The sequence below is a fragment of the Thermobia domestica genome, chromosome 6, assembly GCF_964235325.1.
Source record: "Thermobia domestica chromosome 6, izTheDome1.hap1.1, whole genome shotgun sequence".
NCBI lineage: Eukaryota > Metazoa > Arthropoda > Insecta > Zygentoma > Lepismatidae > Thermobia > Thermobia domestica.
In genome coordinates this window covers 151,574,817-151,599,719 of record NC_137459.1, presented here as the reverse complement: position 1 = coordinate 151,599,719, position 24,903 = coordinate 151,574,817, and the positions used below count along the sequence as shown (strand labels likewise).

General features: G+C 36.5%; 1 protein-coding gene across 3 annotated transcripts in view; it reads left to right on the top strand.

Annotated features, from left to right (window-relative positions):
* The window catches only part of mRpS33 (mitochondrial ribosomal protein S33), a 463,548-nt gene that overhangs the window by 85,790 nt on the left and 352,855 nt on the right, over positions 1-24,903 (top strand). For all 3 annotated transcript variants that reach the window (XM_081762257.1, XM_081762256.1, XM_081762258.1), the window contains exon 2: positions 10,861-11,100. In XM_081762257.1, the coding sequence (XP_081618383.1) occupies positions 10,865-11,100 (236 nt within the window). In that variant the 5' untranslated portion in view covers positions 10,861-10,864. The remainder of the gene's footprint in view (positions 1-10,860; positions 11,101-24,903) is intronic.

Sequence of the window (24,903 nt, the reverse complement as noted above, 5' to 3'; positions counted from 1 at the left end):
TTGTAAGCTAGTCACTGCTCTTTTCTATGAGTTGTATTGTATGTGTCAGAGCATTTCTTCTAGCTTATGATGTGAGAACTGTTCATTATTATGGAAATGATAGTGATCAAAAAATACCCAAGTTCTGAATTTGTGAATTTGGATCTTAGAATAGTGTATAGTGTGTTTAACCTTGTTTAGTATATAGTGTGTGCGCGTTATTCTTGGAAATTAAGAAATGTTCAAATACTTCACTTGCATTTCTGTTGGTTTAGTTATACGCACACTGATGTGCAGAATTTCGTTCAGTAATTGCTGTTGTAATAAGAATATAACTCTGCTTGTAATTTACTCCATGCAAAATCCTGCGGAGGATGGGTTGTTTGTTAGAAAATTAAATTAGCTTCTTCAATCTGATATTTTAGTTGTTTTAAACATGTCCAACCAGCATCGAAAAAAAACACGTTTAAAACAATTTGTTTAAAACGTTTAAAACAAGCTGAATAAAGCAACAGCCCTCGTTTTAAACATGTCTTAAACACTTGTTTTAAACATTTTGTTTTAAACATATCAACCCTGACACTCTTAGTATTTCCCAGTTGATTTTGAGATCTGTGTGTTAACACAAGGAGTCCAGAGGGGATCAAAATTTTAAAAAAAAATCAGAAAAAATCCCGACTTCTCTCAAAATTTTCCGCTTCAGGGACATGGTAGGGAAAATGTGAATGTTACCGTTTTAAAGGCTGTTCTGTTGTGTAGAGAATGAGATATGAACCATGATCCTAGGATAAATAGGGATGATGCTTGACTGAAAGTCTATAATTTAAAAAAAAAAAAAACATAATTTAAAATTGTTAAGAAACACTGTTTGGGACTGATATAGGTTAATGATTGGGGATTAATTCAAAATTCAACCCCAATACTTTCACTTAAATGGTATAATTGGCATTTAATACTAATTCGTAATGGTTTTTCTTCAGTTCGCGACTTGTATTATACGAAGAGAAAGATTTGATTTAAATCAAAAAAATCGATTTAAATCAAAAAAATCATCAAAAATGATTTTTTTAAAAAAAATCATGATTTTTTTCCACCCTGCATTTACGTAACATTACATGTAACCACGTGTTTCCAAAGTCAAGATACACTGGTTCTACACGATACAGATCACATTTTCGGATGAAAACTTTAAGGCTCATTTTCGCAAAACTTCTTCGCCAAAGTTACAGCGTTTTGTCACGACACGGCAGTGCTTTCGTCCATAATTCTAGCTCCGTTTTGCCTTCTTACGGCCCATGTTGTCTTCAAGTGTTCTTTTTACGAAATTGCTGTTGAATTTTTTCGTGTCTTCTGTAATGAGTTTCCACATTGTCTTGCCAAGTTTCGAATATTATTCTATTCTTGGTGCCACATTTCACTAGAAATCTTCATTTCTCATATTTTCATCATTACACGTGGTATGTCTTTTCAGTTTTCTTCTATTTCTTTGCTATAATACTTCATAGTTCCTTTGTTGATTCCATCACAATTTTTGTGATCTCCCTGTTAGCTTCTGAAATGTCTATATCATCTTCAAGTACGATGTAAGGGTTCTTCACTTGCAGTTGAAATACATTACGGTGCTCTGAAAAGATGTTTCTTTTTATATGTTCCTCATTCTACAAGCTTCCTGCTTTACAGTTTGATCTTTAGATGAGTTTTCACCTTACCATTCGATAATCGCTTCCTGTGTTGAACCTGTTGAGAACATTGCAGTTTTTTTTCCAATCACGTATCTTCTGATTGACATGATGTATGTAGCCAGTTTCGATTGTTTTTCCACGTGAGTGTTACCATATCCATTTTTTCATGGTGTTTTCGCTTGAAGGAGGATTTAATGACATTTATCTCGGTTTCGACGAATTCTACAGAAAAGTTTTCACATTCATCTCGTTTGCTATATCCGAGTTATCAGATTGGTTTTTCGTTTGGTTGTTGCCTGATTCTGGCATTCATGTCTCCCATGTAATTGTTTTCTCTGTTACTAAAGTTTCCAATGTCTTTGTAGAGTTCTTGCACTTTCTCTGCTGATTGACTTGTTGTGAGAGCATATTATTGAATGCATGTAATTTGCGTCGTTGGAAGAGCTTAGTAACAAGCCTTGTAACTCTTTGAGGTACTATCTTTCTCCAATACATTACTCTTCAGTTTCTCTTTGATGAGAAATCCAGCACCTTCGGTCTTGCCACACGTTGGTTATCTGTAATAGAATAGGTGCCCGCTCTTTAATTCGATTACTTCTCCATTTTTCCTTACTTTGCTCAGTTCGATGATGTCTCCGCTTATCTACTGCAGCTCTTCTTGCAACTTCTGGAGCCTTACTGTCGATGAGAGAGATCTCACATTCTACGTAGTAATGGACAGTTTTAAATAGCAACTTAACACGGAACTCTGGGTATTCATAGCACCCTCAGTTTACATGTAATTCTGAACGTTGCCTTGCCTAGTCGCAATTGGGCTTCTGGAGAATGAGAACCATAGCTTTTTATGATTGATTAAAGAACTTGGAGGTATTTCTCCAAAAGTTCATCTCTATCCGTTCTTGTACGATTTCTGAAACCTGGGAAATCCTACCATTGAAACAAAGTTTTCAATGTGTCTCACAGAAGATACGGTTTGTGGTCCAGCCGGTTCAATACACCTTCAACTGATATCAGAGTGCGAATCACCTTGTGGTTAGATACCAGATGCCATAAGAATCGAAAATTTTGTGATTACGGTTGTAGATTTCGGGAAAGGAAGAAACATGCTACAATAGTCACCATTGATTTCCGGAAATCATTAGATAAACATTTGAATTATTAAAAGTAAACAATAATAATAATAATAATAATAATGAACCCTGATGACAGCACTTCAAATGTAGAAATAATATGATAACCTACAATAAAAACACAAATAAAACTACTCAGAATCTTATATCCATCTTTAATATGAATTTTTACTTTATACTTAATGTATCGTTTCATGATAAAACAAGAAATTAACTGTATACTGTATGAAAACGATAGCTGTAGAAAAAGCAGTTATTGTAATAGAGGAGCTCCAGAATATATTGTTTCACGAGGAATATTTATAACGTTCAGACATGGAAGAGAATTTGGTTTTATAGAATTGAATGTTATAGATACAAACAGAAATTATAAATATTTTTAATATTATTATTATTAGCTATTATTATTTTCTTATAGGCCTAAGAAATGAGTTGGTAATTTTCAATGATGATTTTAGTATTTTATTACAATTCAAATGGTGTTACTAAAATTGAAGTTAGAAAATAAAAGGAGTAATTGAATGGCCCATCTGGGTGGCCTGCCGCCCTTGATCCAAACATCGAAAAACTGATAACATTATCAAACTAACAAGGGGAAAAAATGCAAATTATTATTAATTTGTACATTCATCACATTGGAAAATTGACCATCGCCTAGTGACATCCAGTAGATGAATTTCGAGATCAAACACATTACATTCAATAGAATTTTATATATATATATATTAAAATGCTAGGTTTATATGTTTGTCTCCAATCGCTGGTCCATTCCAAATTTTGTGTTTATTGTTTGGAGTGTTTTGCCCAATGAACACCATATATCACTGACATAATTAATTGTGTATATAATATATTTGCTTATTGCATATTGCATGCAAGAAGAAAGAAAACACAGAGAAAAAATAGTCGAAAAAAATCTTCCCTTTGGTGGTACCCCTTGCCGATTTTTATCAAGACGTCCTTCACTTGTGTCTGCAAGGGGACATATACAGATGTAACGAGGAATGACAAGGAGATTCATGTTAGGGATGGCCATTTCCGGAAAAATTATTTTCCGGTTTCCGGAAATCACATTTTCCGTTTTCAATTTTCCAGTTTCCGGAAAATATATTTCCCGTTTTCGGTTTTTCCGGAAAATGTGGCCATCTCTAATCTAAAGGTCTTCGCACTTCAGCAACTTCTGTGGCATCATCAACATTTTCATCTTGAGAAAGTGTGGCCGTCCCTGTATTTTCTTCTATTATAGTTGGATATCTTGCTCTCATATGGTACTATAGACCACCAGTACTGTTTCCAGACTTAATTACAGAAAAACAGTATACACATTTTTGAAGTTAAAGCATTCTTTTCACGTTTGAAATGCTTCCAAATGTTCTACTTCCCCATTTTTTACGTATGACTATTACCTTACGAGATCTCAACAAGCGATCACTGAACTGTGTGAAATCTAAAGTTCTTTCAACTCCTACCAGGGGTCTGCCCTCAGGGACACGCATCATAATCAGGAATTCCCCGAAAAAAGCATGATCGGGAATTTCCTGGTTCATACGAATGATCCGAATGCTCCCATGCAGACAGGAAAAATTCCGTGATTAAGCAAATGTTCAAGTACATGTGGCAGGAAGGAATGTTTCTACGCTGAGCTGCTCGACCTGTGCTCTCCTATCCATTGTTAAGTTTGAGTTGCGTTTTTGTAGCAGTAGATGTTGAAGAGCATTACTTCATTTGCTTGGTTTCGCGTATTTTTTTTTTTTTTCTATCTTAACCCATCGTTGGGTGCAGTCCGTTTTGTCACGCGGTTGGTTGCGGGTGAGCCAAGCGTTGACCCAGGTTGCCAGACGCCCTGCTTTCGGATAATATGTCATCATTTTTTACCCTTGTCGTTTCGTCTTTCCCTCTTTTCTAAATACCTTATCCTCTTCAAATCATCCTATTTTGTTATTACTTATATATATATATATATATTTGGTCTAGGAATTAATTCGTGCGGGTGGACAAGAGATGGCGCAACGAACGGAGCGTCCCACAGTTCCGTGGATCCACACATGTGTTGCAAACCCCTGTCATCGCGTATCGTTCGTAGTATAGGGCAGTGGATTAAAGCGTCAACAACACCAGTTTGTAGGGAAGTGAACATGGCGCAATTTGTGCCTGATAAAGTGTTTTTGCGGGCTGTCCTGCTGCATTACTTTAACATGCAGAAAAGTGCGACTGAAAGTCATCGTATTTTGGTGGAAGTGTATGGTGACCATGCTCTAGCTGAGCGAACGTGTCAGAAGTGGTTTGCACGGTTTAGAAGTGGTGATTTCGGCTTGGCAGACCAAGAGCGAGCTGAACAGCCAAAAAAATTTCAAGACGAAGAATTGACAGCATTGCTCGAGCAGGATTCGTGTCAAACGCAGGAACAACTTGCAGCAGCATTAGGCGTTGATCAAACAACAGTCTCCAAACGCTTGAAAGCCATGGGAATGATTCAAAAGATGTCACATTGGGTTCCACATGAATTGAAAGACAGAGACGTTGAAAGACGAAAAACCATTTGCGAAGTGCTGCTTCAACGACAGCGCAGAAAGGGGTTTCTGCATCGAATTATTACGGGTGATGAGAAGTGGATCCATTACGAGAACCCTAAACGAAAAAAGGCCTGGGTGAAACCAGGTGAACCAGGTCCATCACAACCAAAACGAGATATTCACTGTGCAAAGGTTATGCTGTGCATATGGTGGGATATGAAAGGTGTGGTGTACTATGAGCTGCTGCAACCGGGTGAAACTATGAATGGAGAACGTTATCGACGACAATTAATGCGTTTGAAGCAAGCTCTGGCCAGAACACGACCAGAATGGGAGAACAGACATGATAAACTTATTGTTCAACATGATAACGCTCGCCCACATGTCGCAAAACCGGTCAAAACCTTTTTAGAAAATGTCGGATGGGAAGTTTTACCCCACCCGCCGTATTCACCAGACGTTGCTCCTTCGGACTACTACTTGTTCGATTGCATGAACAACGATTTGATTGGACAGCGGTTTACTTCTTCAGAAGATATCGAAACATGGGTCTCTGACTGGATCGCTTTCAAGGATGAGGACTTCTTTCGCCACGGAATCCGTACATTGCCTGACAGATGGGCGAAAGTGGTGGCTAGCGATGGACAATATTTTTCTTAAGGTATTTATGTATTTTGTGTTTGTACTACAGCTTCAATGTGTGCGTACCAACCGCACGAATTAATTCCTAGACCAAATATATATATATATATATATATATATATATATATATATATATATATATATATATATATAAACAAAGGTATTTTCCTGGACCTAACGCGAACATTTAGTTTATTCCTTAATTTGTTGTCAGTGAGCTACATTCCTCTGGAAGAACAATGTGGTAACAGTGGTATGATAAAAGTAAGGAGAAGCTTGAAACTGCTTTCAGGCAACTTTGGGTCAGACTGCTGTTTCCATTTATGTCACTATCTTAATGTTCACTTTATATTACTCACTTACATTGAATATAGTTTTCAATTCGAACTTAAAGTTCTTTCGGCAACTTTGACTCATTGACTCAGCCTGGCGAATGATGATGGAATGATTGGTGAATTTAAAAAATGGGAGGTAATGGGAGAACCCCGAGAAAACCCATACACACGTTGTTTGTACCCCACAATGCCCACATGATACGAGCAGGAATCGAACCGGGAATCCCATGCATCGAAGGTGAGCGCTTTACAAATGAGCTACCGCAGTCCGAAATAGAGGCCTACTTTTGAAGTTCATGGGTTTACAAAGTTATGTGTACTTGCAATATAATAAATAAATAAATATAGGCAGAACAAATTAAAATTGTAAGTAAATCATAGCAAAATCCTTATAAAAGTTTAAGAATATGTTGAAAAAAAAAAAAAAAAACACTGGAAATTTCTCTCGCCGTCTGTATCATTGTGCTGCTAAAAATGTTGAAATGTTACGTGTTTAAAACGCATTTTAAAAAAACTATACTCTCACCTACAGTTTGGATGACGAATAGCCTGTTTTTTTAAGTGTAGGAGTTCAAATTGATTAAACTCAAAAGGGACCCCCCCCCCTGGTTCGAATTTTGACAAAAAACGTTTAACTTTGGTCTGGAGCCTGGACCAAGGTATTCGTGACTAAAATTTCGTAACTCTCGGTCAATTTGTCTGGTTCCCAAGCTGGTTCCGGTAAACGCCCCTCCCCCCTGAGACCCTCCTGGTTCGAAATTTGAAAAAAAGGGCTTCGTCTTGATCTGGGGCCTGGGCCAAGGTACCCCTGACCAAAATTTAATAACTCTCGGTCCACTCGTCTGGTCCCCAGACCGCACACAGACAGACAGACAAACACACAAACAAACTCTTTATTTTATTTATATTAGATTAGATTAAATTAGATTGCAAATGCATTAAAACTTGAGGTCCCATTTAATGTTATCCAATTGAGCTGATTTTTCTCATGAGTTACTTTGGTTTGATATGGAACCATTTTAAGGGATGAGACACACAAAAATTCGAAGTCAAGAAATAGTGACGACCCTAATATATAACCAACCTTTCGTAATAAAGTAAATTGCTTATGTATCTGCCGTTCCGTTTTCTTTTTTCTTGACCTAAAGGAGCGTGTTGCATAAGGTAGTATTACTAAAATGTTTTTATGACTAACGAATGTACATATCCGAACATCTAACTGAAATATGTAATGATTTGAAGGTTAAAAAGTTAAATCCTATTATATTTTGCCACCCAGTAAGTAATTTGTTTTTCTTCGTATAAAATGTCTTGACATAGCCTAAACTAGGAATGGGCAAACTACAGCCTTGTGAAATGTTCTACCCAGTCCGCGACATGATTCCTAGATTGACAAATGAAGAGGAAAATAAGGTTACTTGAAAGAGTTGCATTAGAAACAAACTGACAAATGCAGATTTAACTTCATTTCTGAGAGTCCGTGGAACTCAGTTCAAACCAGATTATGAGAAACTTCTGTCATTAACAGGACTTAGTATTAAAAGAATTTTGTAAAATGTGCTATTGTTGTTTTTAACAAACTATATTGGCCCACCTAAAGTATTTTTTTTTCTGTGGCTCTTTCGTAAAAAAGAAGTTTGCCCATCATTGGCCTAAAGCATCAGTAAATGAGCAGTAATAGGTATAAATTGTAATAAATCATATTGTTCCCATTCCAATGACTGAAAATTAACTTAGATAGTTCTATCCATGTCAAAGCAGCAGACACAGATAGTTTATTTCAGTGCACCATTCCCTAGTGTTTTCAAGTGTTTTTTTCTGTTGTTTGCTCAGGTGAAGTTACGTAATCATGAAGCACACCAGTGCAGTAATCAGGTTTACGCTCTCCAAGATAACCTTTATATCACTTTTGGTTAGAATACAGTATTTTAGTTTACTTTTTATTGTATATCTAAAACTTTGTATTCATGACATTTAAATATACTTTCATAATTAATTAAGTATATTTCAATTTATTTTATGTCTGTGACACTTCGTAATTACCATATAACATTTACACATGTCCTTGTTTTGTAAGAATTTGGAATTTGTTCTGGGATGGCTTTTTTAACGTAACTTTTGTTGGTTTCTTCCCACTGAAATTTAAAATTGTGTATATTAAATTCTTATTCAGTATAGCAGAAATAATTGAGGCGAATATTCGGACCCAGGAAATTGGAATGACAGAAACTTCTTAATGAGGAACTGCTTAATTTGTACCATTTACCAAACATTGTTAGAGTCATCAAGTCTAGGAGACTCAGATGGGCAGGTCATGGGGCCAGAATGAAAGAAAGTAGAAACGCTTTCAAAATTTTAACTGGAACTCCAATCGGAAAAGGACCGTTAGGAAGACTTAGGCGCAGACAGGAGGACAATATTAAGATCGATCTCGCAGAATTAGGAATATAAACTAGGAACTGGATCCAGTTGGCTAAGGACAGAAGTCAGTGGAGAGCTTTTGTGAATATTGCATTGAACCTCTGGGTTCCATCTTAGTTAGTTAATAGCAGAAATAATAATTATAAAGTAGAAGAGCTATAAGCATAGTATGTTAATTTTCTCAATTGGCGATAATAAATAAGATTCCAAGTTTTATTTATTTATTTATTTATTTATTTATTTTTTTTTAATTTTGAGTCAAGTCTTTTAAGTAAAGCTATAGTAGTAGCCAGCAGCGTCATAAGAATTCTCTTTACTTCTATGTTATCTCATCTAATAGCATGTATACAGTTTGCCCAGTATAAACTGTAATATTGATAAGTTAAATATACATCCAATTTATGCTGTTCTCAATAATTTTGAGGAATTAACTTTGTATCAGTGTGCCAGGCATAGTGTTCATATTGTTCCACTCTATAAGATCGATAATACTGTGCCTATCTGTATTATTAGATTAGTGCAAATGAAATGTAAACTTTGACTCTGCTCTGCTAGGAAACTCACCTGAGCAACACAACACAGGGATGAACTAAGGTTACATTGTTTGAACGTCACAAACTCTGTACACGTCCACCAAACAGTTTGGCGTATCAACAGAAAGCAGTGCGTTGTTGAACAAGGTAATATGAAAATGCATCTTGGAGAACAAAATTGCGAGTGATTTTTCTTTTCGAATTCAAACTACGGGAGGGGAGTCAGTGGTAGAACGCTTACCTCTGGTGGGTGACGTCCCTGATTCTGTCTCTGGCCAAATAAGTTTATCGTGGACAACATCGTGTCCGTGGGTTTTCTCGGGGTACTTCCGTATCCTACCACATTGTTATTCCATCGATTCTTCCATTCATCATTCACTTGCCTTAATCGTCCGTCTCCCTTAGCCTAAAGAGCATAATCTTGGGACGTTAAACTGAAAGATTTTTCACAAATTCAAAGTGGGACATTCTGCACAGTAGCCGCAAAAGCATTAACTATGCGTTGGGCGAGAGTGGCGAATAAACACATAATTCGACTTTGGTTTATCAAATTTCATTCCGGTGATACCATTGCAAAATGAAGTTCCTAGACACCAACCAACATCATGTTCGGATCAGGTCCTCAGGAACACCGTGGAATCGCACCCTCAGAATCATAAGTTCGAGCCATTCCAGACGAGTTTGGCATACACCATACCACTGTCGTTTACAAGCAGTGCAATTGGTAAAGTGAAAAAGTTGGACTCCGGGTGCCACACAAACTGACCCGGCCAACAAAAACCGCCGTCTCGAGGTGTTCAGTTCTCTGAGTGTAAGGAATAACCGAAAAAGTTTTCTGCATTGGATTATCAATATTCAGATGAAATTAATGGATCTAGTGTGACAATCGTAAGCGGCTAAGACAATATTTGGATCGTGATCAACGCCCAGGACGGTTTGCTAAACCATCTCTGTAGCCATAGAAGGTGTTTCTGGTATAGTGTTTCATGGTGGGGAATAACCCATCGCGTCTCTCTGTGTGAAGGTAAAATCATCACTGCAGATCGTCATAGTTCTGAACTCCATGAAATACACCACAAACCTTTTCTGCAAGCATCCAGCTGTGGTCAGTAGATACAGTATCCTCATGTTGCACCACAGGGCCTGTCTATATGTTGCGCAAAGGACGTCGCAGGCTCTCCATGAGTTACAGTATGAAACCATTCCTTATCGACTGTATTCCCCCCGATATCTTTCTCACTGATTGTAACCTCTTTCAGCATCTCGATCACTTCTTGGGAGGGAAGACATTCCCTGATGATCGACAGTGTAACGTGCGGTTGAGGATTTCTTCATATTGTAGACTCAACACTTCTTTCACTATGAAATCCACTCCTTGTCTGAACATTGGCAACGACAACTGTTTTCATTAACCAGGTATTGTAGTTTTTTAAAATTAATATTATTGGGGGGGGGCTTTGGAAAAGACTCACCTTGGGTAGACATTTCATTCACATCAACCAAATACTTTAAATAACAAACCAAAATATGTTTAGTTTGGTCCTGGATTATAGAATTCCTAATATACTTACGTTAAATAATACAGAATTCCACAAAATTTATGATTCTGGTATGTTTCTTTGTAGGGGGATGAACAAATACGTGAGTTTGGCAACAGCCGCAACCACTTACGCACAGCGGATGGGACGGCTAAGTAGGCGTATTTTTGGTGAAGTTGCTCGTCCGACAAATTCTAAATCATTGAAAGTTGTAAAATTGTTTAGTGAGCAACCTGTTTACCAGAGAGAAGAAGTGGTCAACTACTATCCTCGACACGTGGAGACACATATTCTTATGAAGAATCTACGTTTCTACGGGCTGTTTAGGTAAGTTGCTCTGTTTAATTACATCTATTATTATTGTATGTTTAATGTTGAAAATTTTCAGTTTAAATTGCATTTTCACAGTTCATATCAATGTATTTTTTACCCATAGAAAATATAGATATGAATACTTATTTTTAATAAGTACTATAATTTGGATGATGTACTGAGTTTCGATACACAGTATTATAAATCGTGATATACAAGATAAAAGAGTCTATCATATGTTTGATATCTTTGTAACTATCATCTAAAGTGGTCTATGAAGCTTTCTCTAAATTCATTGTGAAGGTTTCAGACGTTTGCATTTTTTAAACCATGTTCTTGTTTCAGGGTTAAAATATTTAGTAGTTAATTAGTGGTTTTGTTAGCAAGCTTTACTTTTATGACAGTTTTTTTAGGGTGAAAGATGCCAGCACCATTTACAGGACTCGGGGAAAATTGCGCACATGATTCCACAAAGAAAGTTTAAGTTTCCCGAAAATTCTGCGAAGGAAAGGTAGTCCAATGGAGCATGTGTAGAAGGATTGGCCACCAAAGAAGTGTGCTTGATTTAAGGCATGCTGATATTTCGCAGAAATGATTTACTTGATGCACAAAACATATTAGAAACATCCAATAGTGCCTATTTTAGCCTGCAAGTAACAGAATTGAAAAATTCTTTTATAATGGTCGTTACAAATTGGAAATAAACTTGCAAAATTTGTCATAGCTCAGTAAAATAATGGTCAATCCTAATGTAAACACTTGAAGTATTGGCGTAGCCACATGGACTTCAAATGGTTCGAGACTCCTCAAAGTTTAAGTATTGAAACTAAATATTGGTAAATGTAAAGGATCTGTTCTAAATACACTATTCCAGATACAGGCAAATGTGAAAAGAGAGATTAGAGAACTTATAATTCCACATAGGTTCTAAGAAAAATACTGTTAACGGATACTGGATTACATCATGTATCCAATTTGTTTGACTCGGAATTTACGAGTGCTTTCCGAGTAGTTCATCGAGTATCACTCAAAACACCGTCACAACCTCTGTTATTTATAATACCTAGCCAATGAACAATCAGAGAAACAAATCGTTATTGCTGCGCTATATTAATCTTTCTCGTGTGATGATGCGGTTTCTCTAAGTAGAAAATGTCCAGATGTTCTACCTCTGATTATGTCAGTAAGTCCGTGAAGTACATAGAGAAGTTCGGTACTTTTTTTTCACTTTCAATTTTCCTACAAATGTATGTTTTTAGCTATCTTTTCAAAAATTGCCGCCAGAAAGGCAAGTATTGTAGAGAGTGATATATTATTATACGAATTATTATTCTTAACCAAAGTAAGATTTCAAACTTGGAAATACGTAAATTATTGTCATTTACTGATGCCACCAATAACTATCTGATTTTTGTATGTTAAATAGGCTGATTTTGTTGAACATATTCAAAGTCAAAAATTTTTTGCAAGCTTGCTACATTGTTACATTGTATATGTGACAATGAAAAAATCTTGACATGTTACTTTCAATATTCACTGGCAAGAAGTTACTTGCACTTCGAATACTGTTTTGCGGTATATGCACGACACAAGTACAACTAATATCAATAGATATTTTTTATGCGAAATTTGGCCATCTTTATATCCTAGTAATTTAAACTGTCTGTTGTTACATACAAACCTCGTGCAGTGCACTTCTTTGTGTTTTCCATTTGACGAATGAGCTCCTGTTTAATGAACGACGCTAACACCTTGATAGTATCTCGGTCTTTTGATAGACACATTTGAGATTCATTTTTTCCCTTTCAGTTTATCGTCCAACGATTATGCTCTGATGCTAAGGGGGACGATGATAATGATAATGAACGAAATGATGGAATTGAGAAAATCGGAGGACATGCTTTTTTTTTTTTGTTTGTTTGTTCCAAATCTCTTCTCGAGGGCGCAGCTGTAACTATTGCTATGTCGTCTGCATAGCCCACTCTCCGTTTGTTTCTTTGAGTTTGTGTACTATTTCAAGGCAAGGCTGAATTATTATGTTCCACATTATTGATCTGTGGCTCCTTCTTTTGTTACCTTATGTTCTATATGTAGTCCTGGTATTTTGTAATTTACCTCTGTTCTGGCAGTAGTCGAGTATTAATTTATATAATTTTCTATCTACTTCCAAATCTTTTAGTCTTTTGAATAGCGCGGGCCGCCGAAGATTGTCAAAACTCCGCTAATGCCCTAAAGTATTATCATTTGATATTTTTCTGTTTTTCCTGATTCTATATATTCTATTAAAGCAATTATTGCGTCTGGAGTGCTCCTTCCTTTCCTGAACCTATATTGGAACTTGCAGTTTTCTATGTTTTTGCATTTGCTTAATCTAGGTTTGTATTACTCGTTCAAATATTTTCCTATTATGTTCATGAAGCAGATGGGCCGGTATGATTTTGGGTCATTTTTATCTTTGCCTTCTTCCTTTTTTGTTATCACCAAGTTGAAAGTTTTCTAGAGCATGGTAACCTTTTTTTGAAGAAGACATTATAAATTCTGGTTAGATAAGGTACCTATTTGTCTACTTGATTTATAAAAATTTCAGGTTTGATGCAATCTGTTCCTGGTCCTCTGTTTTTTTTTTTTTTTTTTTTTTTTAAATCTCTTTATATACTTTTGGATTTCTTGGTTTGTCACTCATCATATTTTATTATCTTTTTCAGTCATTTCTTTTCTCGCTCTTTCATTGTGCAATGTATTCTTCTTTACATTTGATGGTAATAGTTAATAATGTTTCCATGAGGTATTGTATGGTATCTTTCCATCTTTCCGTGACGATGCCATTCTGTTTTTGAAGGGTTGATAGGATTTTTTGTTCGGCAATTTTATTATTTATTATTTTATAGGGTTCACCCATGGGTTAATATTGAACTGATCCTTAACGTAATTGTTCCATGTTTCGTTTTTATGTAATTTAATTAATTTATTTATTTTGTATTTTTGTTTCATTTTTCTGTATTTTTCTAATTTTGTTTGTCTTATAATTTTTTTGCTGGACAACATTGTATCCGCGGGTTTTCGCGGAATACTCCCGTTCCATCCTACATTTTCATTTCACCAGTTCTTCCATCACCGTTAACGTACACCTTGTCTCAAAAAGGTTGAGCGCATTCTTTATTGGTGTTTTGAGGCAAAAATTTTCAAAGTCCAACTTCGGGTATCTTCGGGAAATAGTAAACCAGGTTCGAACCTCCAAGCCAGCCTTTGTAATCGGGAAAAAGTTTGCAGATGTGTTTTTCTTCTTTTAAATATAATAAGACTTGTTACCAAGTGTAGAGAAAAAGCAACATTGATTGAAATATTTAATGATATAATATTTCGAAACTTTGTATTAATGTCAGCAAATGTTTGTTTGTCATTTAGCTCTCCATACGTAATGGAACATTTAGATATGTAAACGAATCTTTCCATATGTAAAAGAATGCTCAAAGTTAATACATAGAATATAATTATCACCTGAGTACTAAAATAAAAGTCAAAGTAGAACAGAAACAGCGTTTGTAGTGGATATGAATGTCATAATTGTCTTGAGAATATTTATACATCGCTAAAAGTACCTCAGCAGAAGTCATTGTGTTAGCTCACTGGTAAGTTGTCGGACCTTAAATCATAAGGTTATGAGTTCGAATCTTCTCTGGGTCAATGCCTTTTTTAAAAATTATATTTTCCGCAATGCATGAAAAATTATATAAAATAATTACATTAAAATATATCAGTTGTATATATATAATATAATCATTGCAGAATGTAGTAATTATTATGTTTAAAATATAAAATCTGAGATAATTTTCACAGTAGGTCGGTATTATATATGAGAATGTTAAATGCAAGTTAGGAAAATCGTTTAATAGCAATAAATAAATTATGTAGTGTATTTATTTGCAGCTATTTGTCATACAGATGTAACTTCTCAATATTCTCAATACAGCATGTCATTTACATTCGTGAAATACAGTATATTCCTACGAATATAGAAAGTGTGTAAACAGAGTATCCAAAGTCGGATCCTGCTTCAAGACATAACTTTTCCCGATCCCCTTAACGTCACGGGAAGAAACACAAATTCTCTTTAGAACGGAATATCGTTACTTAGAGTCTCATTCGAATACGTTGAATATGCTTTTGTATATTCATTTCTCTCTCTCTCTCTCTCTCTCTCTCTCTCTCTCTCTTTCGCTTTGTTTATGTGTTGTGGAATATCCCAAGTTGAATACAACATTTGCAAAGTATATGACCATCAGTGTAATGGAATACCGGAAATTGAAAGTCGTGTTTCTTCAGGTTGGATTTGCGTGTTCATGTTAGCTCACTGGTAGAGTACGGGCTTGTTAATGAAGTTGTCTTAAGTTCAAAGCCTGCAGAGAATTATTATTATTATTTTTTTTTTTTGTTAGTAGAATTGCACAGAAATCGGATTCAATGAGTGGTATACTTCTAGAAATATTTTCAGAAGCGTTTAGGTAGCCCTGAAAAGGACTATTTTCGGGAGTTAAGGTGGGGACATTGTGTCCAATACTTATTTTATTTATTTAAATCCGCTGACTCCAACAAGAGAATCCCAATTACAGGAGTCTTACATAAAATATTACATCTATGTTATCAATTTAAAACAAACACTAGAATAAAAAAAATTCACCCTTCTGAATTTATTACACGCCCTATTCTTCTGGGCATGGAATCTATTAAATGGGTGACAAATTTATCTCCTTCCACTACCTCCAGCTATGCTTCGGAAACAAGATGCCACAGGTCATCTTGGGTTCTGGTGGATCTGCCTCAGGCCAACTATCCCTTAGAGTACTCTTCACTTCTGCCCACATATTTTCCATGAGATTGAGGTCTGCTCCACGAGGCGGCCAGTCAATTAAATCAATCTCAGGCTGCCCTGCGAACCATTCCTAAACCACACGGGAAGTATGTATTGGCGACTGGTCTTGCTGGAACTGAATTACACCATCAGGCTGAAATACTCGTACAGATGGCACCATGATATTACTCATAATATCTAAGTACTGAGCACTGTCCAGGTGTCCTTCAATTCTGTGAAGCTGTTCTGCTCCGCGCCTGAAAATCCAACCCCAACATGAAATAGATACATGGCCACTGCGATTTCAAGCAGCAACACATCCAGGATCATATCGGGTGCCTCTCGGGCGATACACAAAACGGCGTCCCTCATTTAATGTTGTGAATATGGATTCATCTGAGAAAACCACGTTTTCCCAATTGCGACCCACATTTGCCTGTGCAAACGCGAGACGGTAAATTTTGTGGTCGTCTGAGAGTTTTTCCTTCACGGCAGCAACACAGCTACGTAACCCGGCATGACGAATCCTTTGCAGAGCTGTATGCTTACTACCAGGAAAAAGAGAAGCTTCCCTTAGCTGTCTAGACGTCCTAAGTGGGTCTAGCCGGGCTTCGTTTACTAATCTCGCATCTTCGGCTTCGGTTGACACATGCGGACAACCAGAAGATCGTAAATTACCAGTTTAACGTGTAGGACCATATTTCCGAAGCCATCGCTTTCCTGTAGAGGCCGGGACACCTACTCGCCTGCTAGCTGCAGTTGCAGAATAGCCTTCCAACTCCCATAAAGTAATTACTGCTGTACGTCTATCCATAGTTACCAATGTTCTGAGCTGTGAGCAGGAAGCAATAGGTAAAAGCTAGTACCTGACGCGTGGTTGGTTAATTGCACGACACGCCTATTGTGGGGAACGACTTGGTCAACGACTCGCGAAAGAAATCTGAAAATGGTGCGCCGTAATAATAATATTAAAAACAGTTTTTATAAAGGAGTATTAATACATACGAAAAGCTGTTTAAAGAATGAATTGTTATACTGACTTTACACGTATAAAAACACATACCATATACCAAACACATTGAGCGATATGATGATAGCTGTATTGAGACGACACTTTCGAAGTCCAACTTCGGGTATCTTCTGAAAACAGTAAACTAAAGCTGCTGGTTCGAACCTCCAAGCCAACCTTAGCAATCGGGATAAAATGTACAGATATGTTTTTCCTTCTGTTAAATATAATAAGACATGTTGAAATGGTATTAAGTGTAGAAAAAAAGTGAAGTTGATTGAAATAGTTAATGATACAATACTTCGAAACTATATATTCACACTCTCGTTTCGTCATTGTGATTTCCATACGAAAAAAAAAATAATTTACGTATGAGCTCAGTTATATTTCAGAAGCAGCTTCCGAAAAGCGGTCATATTAGCTCAGTGGTACACACCCGAGCGTTTAAATCGTGAGTTCGATACCCGTTCAGGTGAGATTCTTTTATGATATTCTACTTTCCTCAATGAATGAAAATTATGTAAAATAGTTACATTACAAATCATCAGTTGTATATATCAGTTGAATATATATATTCATATCATTTCACGACATAAGCAATTCTTATCTTTAAAATATAACATTTGAGGTATTGACAGAACGTCGGTATGTTATATGTGAATATTAAATACAAATTAAGAAAATCGTGTAATAGTAATAAATAAGTTATGTAATGTATTTATTTGCAGCTATTTTCATACGCAGGTAACTTCTCAATATTCGCATTACAGCATTTAGGTAGAGCATATCGAAAATCGGATCGTGGTTCATAACAAAAAACTAGCTAGCCCCAAACTGTCACGTAAGAAACTCACGAATCGCAAAAGTAAAGTGAAGAGATTGAGAGCGGTAATACCTTAATCGCTCTCTCTCAACTCTCTCTTATCTGCATTTATACATATAAAAGTGTATGTATGTATGTTCCAACATAACTCATGTATGCCTAGAGCAGGGTTCCTCAACCTGGGAGTCGTGGCCCCGAGGAGGTCGCGAAGATAAGCGGAAGAGATAAATATAGTTAGAATCTAATACCGGAAATTATTTTGAATTTTGTTCTGATAGGCATACTTTTAATTTTATACATACTGTACAGAACAATAAAAAATAAGTCTACTGAACATTGTCAAAGGGTGCAGAGTTGTTTAAAAATGAATTTAAATGAAAGACGTATGATATGATATGATACTAATGAGAACTGTATATAGAAATACTAGAAAAATACACATGGAACAAAACCTGCACATTGAAATACAATTAAAATTGAAACCTAATGAGATACCTAAGCATGGTGTAATTTCACTAGTGCAGCAATGCCCGGTTCAATCTTCGTGATGAACATTATGAAGCCATTTTCAACTGATAAGCGATTTCTTGTCTTTGTTTTAATGTTTACCATGAAAAAAAAACTTTCGCACAAGTACGATGTAGCAAATGGAATTATTACTTTTAAAGCAGCAGATACCAGACCAGGATATTCTTCTCTCCTCATCAGGCAGAACTTGTCCAAGTCTTTGTTACAGAAACCCAGTTGCAAAGACTTGTAGCATGATCATTCTATTATTTGGTTAAGAAGTTCTGGGCTTAGATCAGATACGTTAATGGCCTCTTCAAAGAAGGAGTTTAACATCCATCTTGAACCAGCACCTTCGTCGTTGGGAATATAGATAGTACAGTTACTGTATCCACTATCAATGCCGGGCGCCGAAAAAAGGGGGCACAAATTTCGTAGGAAGTGTGTTACTCATGTTAGGAAAGTAGGGATGCACGCGAGACAAGACGAGACGAGAAATGGAAAAGTCTCGTCTCGTCTCGCAACCTCAAGCGTTGGTCTCGTCTCAAGTAAGGTCTCGTCTCGCAAATGTGAAGTCTCGTCTCGCGTCTCGCATAAAATTTTGAGTCTCATCTCGCGTCTCGCGCGAGACTTTCTTGCATGGTCTCGCATATATTCTAGGTCAAAATTTTGCAATGTGTTATTCTATGGCTGTTAATGAATGATGATGTGATATTCTGTCCGAAGGCAGGTATTTGACCTAAAAGTCCCTTGGCAAGGTGAATGGTGGTTTGCCATTGCTTTCCATGGGATGAATTTTCATAACATCCTAAGGAGACGGAACCTAGAGTTCAATATGGTATCCGAACTTGTGTCCCCTCCACTCCAAATTAAAAGAAAAGTTGTGCTGGAATTTGATCGCTGGACCATTAATTTTCGTCAAATTAATAGCATAATTTACAGCAAAACCAGCATAAATTGTTGCTGGATCCAACATTGTTTTCCAGCTTAGAGGTCTCCAGCAATATTTGCCTCTTCTAAAATATCGTCGCTACTATCAACATTTACACGTTTTGGTCGTTTCCTTGAAGGATGATTTTCCAGTATAAAGATGTTTTTATACCACCAAAAGCGCTTGTACACAACAGAAGAACTCCTCACAACACAATACGACCCAATTCTTTTGGTTCGTTCGGGCTTGTAGCAATGTTGGATTATCGCATTTTATCAACTTTCGCTTTCAACTTATACTGCCAGATCTAGAAAATAAAATTACTGACAGATATAGGGCCATTCCTACCATCTCCCACGAAACCTATAGGGACATCCTGCCAAACCAGTATTTGAATTAAACTTCCGAACTAGAGGGGGATGTTTTTGATAAATATATAGAAAGAAAATACTTATTCCATGTAAAAATATCATGTTATTTCTCCGAGCCGGGCCGGGGATACTCTTTGACGAGAGGGGATTTCCCCGCCATTCCCCAACATTAATCGCTAGTAGTAATGTGAAAAAGACAGAAACAACAGAAATATCATATTTCGCAGCAATAGGGAGTCTTATTCGCTTTTCAGACCAAAAATAGAAGTTCATGTATTCGTGCGCGCCCGCGTGTATGTGTTTGTGTCGCAAAATAAAGTCCTAAATCGATGCTGTAATAAATTTCCAATTTACAAAGCTTTTCTTTTTTAATGATGTTTAGAAACTAAAGAAGGCTCTAACTCTGAAATTCAACCTTGAATAATAATAAATCTCATAAAATGTCTATTGCCCCAATCACTTTTTTGTTACTGGAGACATTAACGCTCAACTTAGAAAACTCAATAAATGTAAAATTACTAAATATACAATTAAATGTAATTCATAAATGTTGCGAGACTGCGAGAAGTCTCGCGAGACTTCTCGTACGAGACTTAACCGAGTCTCGTCTAGTGTCTCGTCTCGCATGGTTTAGTCTCGTCTCGCGTCTCGCATAAAATTTTCACTCTTGTCTCGTGTCTCGTATCGCAAATGCGAGACGAGACGAGACTTCTCGCGTCTCGCGTGCATCCCTATAGGAAAGTGCATGTGCACATGTATAAAATAGAAGGAAAAACGTAATAAAATGTGCTCAAAATCAAGAAAAGGCAGAGTTTACTTTTGAAAATTTTATTGAGCTTCGTGTCAACCATGGTGGCGCTTTGCAGCTAGTCTGTCGACCTCACTCATATGTACGGAGACATCGTCGTATACTCTCGCCCCGAGCGCTGATTTTCCATGCCACGGCACTGTTCACTATAAACAAGAAATGGATTCTACTATTATAGAAATAGGTATGTTAAAAATCCCACACAAGCTTATTATAAAACACAAATTATAAAAGGGTCGCTGGCAAGAGGATGTGATAAAAGGGGATCGTGATAGGAATTAGATTGAGAACCACTGGCCTAGAGTAATTTTAACCAAATTTCTTATAGTCTGAAAAAGAGTGCTGTCGGGTTACCTATGGTGAATGGGAGGGGGATACATATAAAAGATTGCTAGAAAATGATCGGTATTAGTGTCGAATTCATAGTTTTCGGGGTCGCTTAGATAAATAGTGTGACTTTCGATTTCGCTTAACTCCGATTAAGCTCTCATTAGTAGGGATGGGCACGAGCTACTTTTCTTTGAAACTCGACTCGACTCGAAACAGACATCTTTGAGGTCTACTCTAGGACTCGGCGCGAAAAATATCCTCCAACTAGACTCGGATTAGAGTCGAGTCAAACTAAAACGAGCCAAATCCTGTGTGTAGTCCTACCTAGACAATACATAGACAATATAATTATTCTATTATCAATTATACTACTATTACTACAAATAATAATAATAATAATAATAATAATAATAATAATTATTATTATTATTATTATTATTATCATTATTATTATTATTATTATTATTATTAGTAGTAGTAGTAGTAGTAGTAGTACAACACCGTGTATAAACATGGACGATAGATGGTTAGTAAAGGAATACTAAAAGCTAGTTGACTGCCGACGTCGGTAGTCATGACGTCTACAAGGCAAAGACATCGTTCATTACCCTAAGCTGTAAGCGTCGGTGGACTACAGATGGTCAACTATTGACCTCTCGCCAAAAATTGGTGGCCCCGCAGCGACAATCCGCGGTGGCCCCAGTTCCATTTTGAAAACTTTACTACCAGCGGCAGAGACGCGATTAAACGACAACGAACCACAAAATTACTCTCCCAAAATATGTTAAAATGCCTATATGTGTGATTTGTTTATATTTAGGTGAGTCAAAAAAACACAAAACAAATACCCCGGGGTGGACGCGAACTATCAATATTACGATTACTAGGCACGTGTTCTTCTGATTTCCCTACGGAAACGATCATAAAAAGCTTGTTTGTTGATGGATAAATCATTGACGTCTTAATTTAGCCAATCAGACAAACCCCTACATCTCGAGTTCTAGGAGGTGATACCGTGAACCGTTTCAGATTTATTGCTTTCTGGTGGGGTACTATCTATGTGCAAAATTTGAGCATAATAGCCGACATGCATCTTCGGTGCCTCTTCTCTTTAGTACAATTTTAACCAGAGATGGTGTGGGTCAATGAAAATTTGATTCACGACCCACCATGATCCAGTATCACCCACCACCCAAATGACCCATTGGCCCACTCTGACCCATCATCCATCGTGATCTACTCTGACCCACCACCAACTATGAACCACTCTGAACCATTGCGACCAACTCCGACCCATCGACATCAACTCTGACCCATGATCCACGTCCTCTTCTCCGTTGACTAAAGAGGCTACACTTGTAATAAAACAAGACTGAAATTATCACTTACCGGAGTTTGAATTTCTACCGTCAATGGCTCAAGCACCTCTCTGTTACTATGCTGGTGGATCTGACCTTTACGATATATAATGGCAAAGTGTTTCTCAACTTCCGAATTAAAATGAATTTAAATTTATCATATATAATTATTTCTTTGTTGCCTTACAGACACATTTCAGTAGAAAATAGGATGAAATTTGAAAGTCTCAAATCAAGGAAAAGTAGACCAACGTAAAAAAAGAAAGAAAAACTAATTTTCTATATCATTAAGCACCTGGAGTGCCACTCTTTATCTAATCCACCTCGAAAATTATGGATTCCACACTAATGTCGGTCTTTTATATATATATATATATAATTTTGATGTCAGCCCCTTTCATTTCTCCTAGGACAGCAAACGGATACTGCCACCGTTAGGACTAAATTTGGTCTTAAATGACATTAAAATTTCTACCAATTAATTTAGCGACCAGTGTTGCATTTAAAAGCTCGGCGCCTCTACGCACTTTTGCTCTCGGCGCCCCAATACCTACATATTTCTCCGCCCCTTCATCCCTAACTTAAAAATAAAACTTAATTCGAATATGCTTAATTAGTGAATTTATTACATTTAAATACCACTCACTACATGCTACAGCTAGAACTACGTAACAAAAAATAACAAATGTGAAACGTGTTCTGAATTATTTTTAGATTTCTTACGCTGTTATTATACATATTAGAACAGTAAAAGAGGATTGTTCATGAAATAGTATATTTGCTCTTGATTTTTAACTTTTTCATACGGAAAAAAATTAAAATATTATTCAAGTTTTAAACTTTGCACTCTGCAAATATATTGCCCTCTAGGCAATGGGACTAATGTGAAATGTGGACTAATATGGACTAATGGGAAATGCGGCAGTTAGCGGCGCTGAAAATTTACGATTCGATTTTAATATCGGTTGATTTCGATATTTTTATGTCGCTACGTAACCACCCTGGGCGCTAATGGGAACTTAATTGGACTTGAATTGAAAGTAGAACTATTCACCTAAGCGACCACGAAGCTATGGATTCGATACTAATATCGACCAGTTTCTAGCATTTTTGATATGTATCCCGACAGTACTCTTTTCCAGACTGTAAGAAATATAGTTATAATTGCGCTAGATATATCAGAATTATGTTGAAACACACACATCCATCCACTTTTATATTCTGTATAAATAGAGAGTGAGCGAGCGAGCGAGAGAGAGCGACTAAAGGCATCACCACTTCCACATTGCAAAAGCATATACCAGGAATTGAATTGAAAATCTGTGTAAAGACTTTCTGCTGTGGCGTGCTTCATAAGGGCAATTCCAGTCTGCTCACGTGACCTTTGGGGTTCATGAATTTCTTGCGAGCGTTGCGACTTTGGATTCTCTGTTTAAACCTTCGGTTTATGCATCGAATAAGTTTTCAAGAACATAAATGACATGCTGTATTATGAATGTTGAGAATTACCCTCTATATGACAAATAGCTGCAAATAAATACACTACATGATTTATTTATTGCTAGTGAACGAGTTTCTTAACTTGTATTTAACATTCTCATAATATAATACAGACCTACTGTGGACACCTACCTATTTCAGATTTTATATTTTAAACACAATAATTACTACATTCTGCAATGATTATGTTATATATATACAACTGATGTATTTAATGTCATTATTTTATATAATTTTTCATGCACTGCGGAAAATATATTTTTTTAAAAAGGCATTGACCAAGAGAAGATTCGAACTCACAACCTTATGATTTGAAATCCAACAGCTTACCAGTGAGCTAACACAAGGACTTCTGCTAAGGTACTTTTAGCGATGTATACCGGTTCTCAAGAAAATTATGACATTCATACCCACTACAAACGCTGTTTTTGTTCTACTTTGACTATTATTTTAGTACTTAGGCGATAATTATGTTCTATGTCTTAACTTTGAGCATTCTTTTACATATGGAAAGATTCGTTTACATATCTAAATGTTCCATTACGTATGGAGAGCTAAATGACAAACAAGCATGTGGTGACATTAATACAAAGTTTCGAAATATTGTGTCATTAAGTATTTCAATCAATGTTGCTTTTTTCAACACTTGATAACAAGTCTTATTATATTTAAAAGAAGAAAAACACATCTGCAAACTTTTTCCCGATTACAAAGGCTGGCTTGGAGGTTCGAACCTGGTTTACTATTTCCCGAAGATACCCGAAGTTGGACTTTGAAAATTTTTGCCTCAAAACACCAATAAAGAATGCGCTCAACCTTTTTGAGACAAGGTGTACCTTAATCATTCGTCTCCCTTAGCCTAAATGGCATAATCGTGGGACGTTAAACTGAAAGATTTCATTTCGAACCATCTAGCGTGTTTGATGCTACCATTGAGAATCGAATCCAGAATCTGGTATACCAAAAGAACTTGCACGAGCCACTAGACCGGCGATGAAGGTTTGAATTGTGCTTGAGCTGATCAAGAGTTTCTGGTTTATTCACATACATCCTTTCCTTTAAGAAATCCCACAAATATAAGTCAGCAACTATTACATCAGGCGATTTTGCAGGCCAGTGTACAACACAGAAACGTGAAATCAATCGTCGTGGATAATCATCTTTCAGCATTTCTTTTGTTTCTGTGGCTCACCACTTTCATTGGCCATCAATCACTTATCATCATCATCACCAGCTTCTTTAACCTTAGTTGAGTGAGCGTGGGAATTAAACTAAAGAATTAATTTTATCTATACGATATATGAGGAGAAAGAAATGATTAATATGTATTAT